At 45.3% G+C, this 3,305-nt stretch overlaps 1 protein-coding gene across 1 annotated transcript; it reads right to left on the bottom strand.

Moving 5' to 3' along the window:
* Positions 1-247: 247 nt before the first annotated feature.
* Positions 248-3,080, bottom strand: LOC137883963 (4-hydroxyphenylpyruvate dioxygenase-like protein). Its single transcript, XM_068725574.1, has 5 exons — positions 2,313-3,080; positions 2,055-2,221; positions 1,809-1,963; positions 992-1,122; positions 248-798 (listed from the first exon to the last, which is right to left on the bottom strand). The coding sequence occupies exons 1-5, from the start codon at positions 2,996-2,998 to the stop codon at positions 597-599; spliced, it is 1,341 nt and encodes a 446-aa protein (XP_068581675.1). The 5' UTR covers positions 2,999-3,080; the 3' UTR covers positions 248-596.
* Positions 3,081-3,305: the final 225 nt, after the last annotated feature.

Below are 3,305 nucleotides of genomic sequence, written 5' to 3' on the forward strand. Positions count from 1 at the left end.
AACATCCCAAGTTAATAGGTTAACTATTTCAGTTAATAGATGTCACAATGAAAATTCCCCAGTTGATTTTTTTTCTTCTGTATAACAAGATTTTGGAAAAGCTTAAAATGTGTGAATGAAGCATTATCCTACAAAATTGATCATCGCATGAAAAAACAATGCTCTTATTCTGAAATCCAGCCCGCCCGCCCACATTCCTCGAAACAGAGAAGCACCTTGTTATGAGGACAGTAATTGGTCTTCACGGTGTGGTTTGAGAAAACAGATTTATTGAGCAACAGTTGCTGTGAAGTCGGCCAGTTGTTGTTGCTGCTTTGACACAGTGAAAACATTCTTTCGCCGCTACAGAAAGTGTATTTCTGCAGCGACATTTTCAAGTTTCAAGTAGAATATGTAACATCAGTTTACACACCACATAGCTCAAAGTGCAGTTTCACATCTTTGATGTTAATGTCACGTTAAAAGATGGATATTAATATAACTTAATGTACTTGTTATCAGTGCAATAGGCAACTAGAGATTTCCACAAGTGCTTTTTATTGTTTTAACTTATTTTATAAGTACTCTCAAATTATTATTATTTTTATCTGGATGGACTAATATTGGGACGTTTGGACCATTTTTGGGGATTCCTCTCCTTGAGAATCCCCCCCCTGATTCTCCATGTGCGCCTGCACAGACCTCCACAGCGCTCGGATGTTCCCCTCGCCAAAACCCGTGGCCCCCCTCCGCTCTATCAGCTCGAGGAAGAAGGTGTCCTCCGCAAAGAGGGGCTTGGTGAACACCTGGAGAAGGTACCTGGAAACAGACAACATCAACAACAAGGTAAAGGACGCTCAGCTGGTCTTACGTGACCCCCCCCCCCCCCCCCCCCCCCCCCCCAGAGGAACATGTCGACTTGACGTCTACACTGGAAGTAACTGGACGTGTGATGCAGAGGGAATTTTTTAAAAAGCGGTGCGCGTGAATACAGCCCTCCGTCGCCTCTCACCCTCGGTTTTCACCGGATGCGGTCTGTGATGACGACGGGTCCCGGTTCAGGTCCGTGTCCAGGAGAATGCCGTGCTTCGCCAGCATCTGGGGGTTTAGTCCTGCCTCCTCCATCTCCTGCTGTTTCCCCACCTGTCACAGCGCAAAATATGACCAGTAGATGTTATGTAGAATTATCTAATGTAATAATCAGCCATAGACACTGCTTTGTTAAAAGACTATAAGTGAAGAAAAATAGCATTTATTTATTTAATGCAGTTTTTCCCCAAAACCTTTTATTTTCTGGGGACCAACCGTTTAAATATGATGAACCATCGCGACCCAATTCACAATATCCCTTATTCATAAATCACGACCGTAAATGAACGTTCTCACTGCTATTTCCACATTTTTAAGAGATATACATTTGATATATCACAACTTTTTTTGTATGCATGTTATTGAAAACATACATACATGTTGAATACTTTATAAACGAGACCAAATGAATGCATTTAGGCGCAGTTAAGCTAGCTCTTTGTTTTCATTTGCTCTAATCAGTAAAACAATTTACATTTAGACAAAGTTAACAAGTTCTCGTTTGTTTTCCTCTTATCAGTAAAACAAACAGTGGTTTTTTTTTAATATGGTGGAGCTGCAAATTCACAAACAAGTACAGCATATAAAGAAAACCCTGATCTGTTTTGTGTGTCTGAAATTTCATAACACACTTATTTACTATATCGTTTTGAACTCGTTGAATGCAATGTGGGCCATGTCGTGCATGCATCACAGAGCAGAAGTATCATTTGTCGTGGCGTCCTCTGTAGGAGTCAAACCTGCATGTAGTAGGCTCGAGGAGGGGAGAAGAACTGGACACCAGCGTCAGCCATCGCATGAGCAGTAGACACTATGTTGGTCGTGTACAGTCCGATGTGCTGGATCCCCGGGGCCCCGTGCTGCTCCAAGAAGGTGTCGACCTGATTCCTGCTTCCTGAAATAAAAAGTGCAAGCGCATTTAAAAATAAATACATAAATATGTGGGGCAGAAATGAAACACCTGGAAAGTCGCGCGACAGCTGTACCTTGTTCAGAGAGCGACTCTGCGATCACAAACTTGCAGTCGGGCTCTTTCTTGTCCACAGAGGGGAGAGCGATGCCGGATTCGCTGCATTTCCAGTACTCCATGGCGGTTAGACGCAGTCCAATGCCCTCCTGGTTTATGACAAAACCTTCGTCCACATTTTCAGCACTATTCAGAAGAAATGACTTGATTACAGATATCAGGATGAGCAAAAACAATGTAGAACGGGACACAATGGTAGATGTTTTTTAATTCTCACCTATCAATGAAAAACCTTTGAAAGCCAAAGAGCTTCTCGTACCACCTCATGACCTGGCTGGTTGTCTTCTTCAGACAGACGTATGTTATGTGATCAAAGTGTGTGATTGGACACGACGCGTCCGTGTCTGGCATGTCATTTTCAACGCCGTCGAACCCAGGTAAGAAGCTGCCCTTGTATTTTGTCCTGTCAATCAACGTGTGGCACACGTTCCCCACGATGGATTTGACCACCGAGTAGGTGACGTGGCCACACTCGTCGTGAACCGTGGTCGGCGGAACCATGAAACTGCAGCCCAGGTGGCTGAGAGCCCTGGATGACCTTTCCACATCCTCCACTTCGAAGCACACGTTGTTGACAGTGTCCACCGGGTAACGCGAGCTGACGTCGTAAAGGCATTTCGCGGAGTCGCCCCGGTTGTGTTTCCCCACGTCGACCAGCTGTGGAACACGTGGACGCGAGTGCGTAATGTGGAGCGTCTCATTCATTCCCGCGCCGCTCCGGGTCGGTCTCTCGTTCACGATGAAGACAGCCGCTCCTTTTCTGAAAGCCAGCTGCCTGGATCCATCGGTCAGCCGGGTGGCGAACAAACTGAACTTGAATTTGGAGACGAGGTCGCTGGCGACTTTCTCCGCGTTGGAAACGTTGAGCGAAATGTGGTGCAGCCTGGTCAACAGGGCTGCCATGGCGCGCTGGGACGTGTTTTGACAGCCGGCGAGTCAAGCAGAGCTATTCTACTCAGACCCGGGGAAGGGCGCCATGCTTTCATGAAAATCCTGCGCAGTGGCTGAAGGGTAGAATGACAATTTCCGGGGACGTCACGTGACGCCATCGGGCCCCCTAAAATATATTTTACATTGAGAAAGGTATGGAAGCCCATTTCTGCCAAAAAATACAAAATAAAGATCCTGTAAGACATTATGATGAGATACTATCTCAAAATAATGACTTACTATCTCATAATAATGACTTACTATCTCATAATAATGACTT

This window comes from Cebidichthys violaceus, unplaced genomic scaffold (assembly GCF_023349555.1).
Source record: "Cebidichthys violaceus isolate CVI_PGR_0920_01 unplaced genomic scaffold, fCebVio1.0.p SCAF_357, whole genome shotgun sequence".
NCBI lineage: Eukaryota > Metazoa > Chordata > Actinopteri > Perciformes > Stichaeidae > Cebidichthys > Cebidichthys violaceus.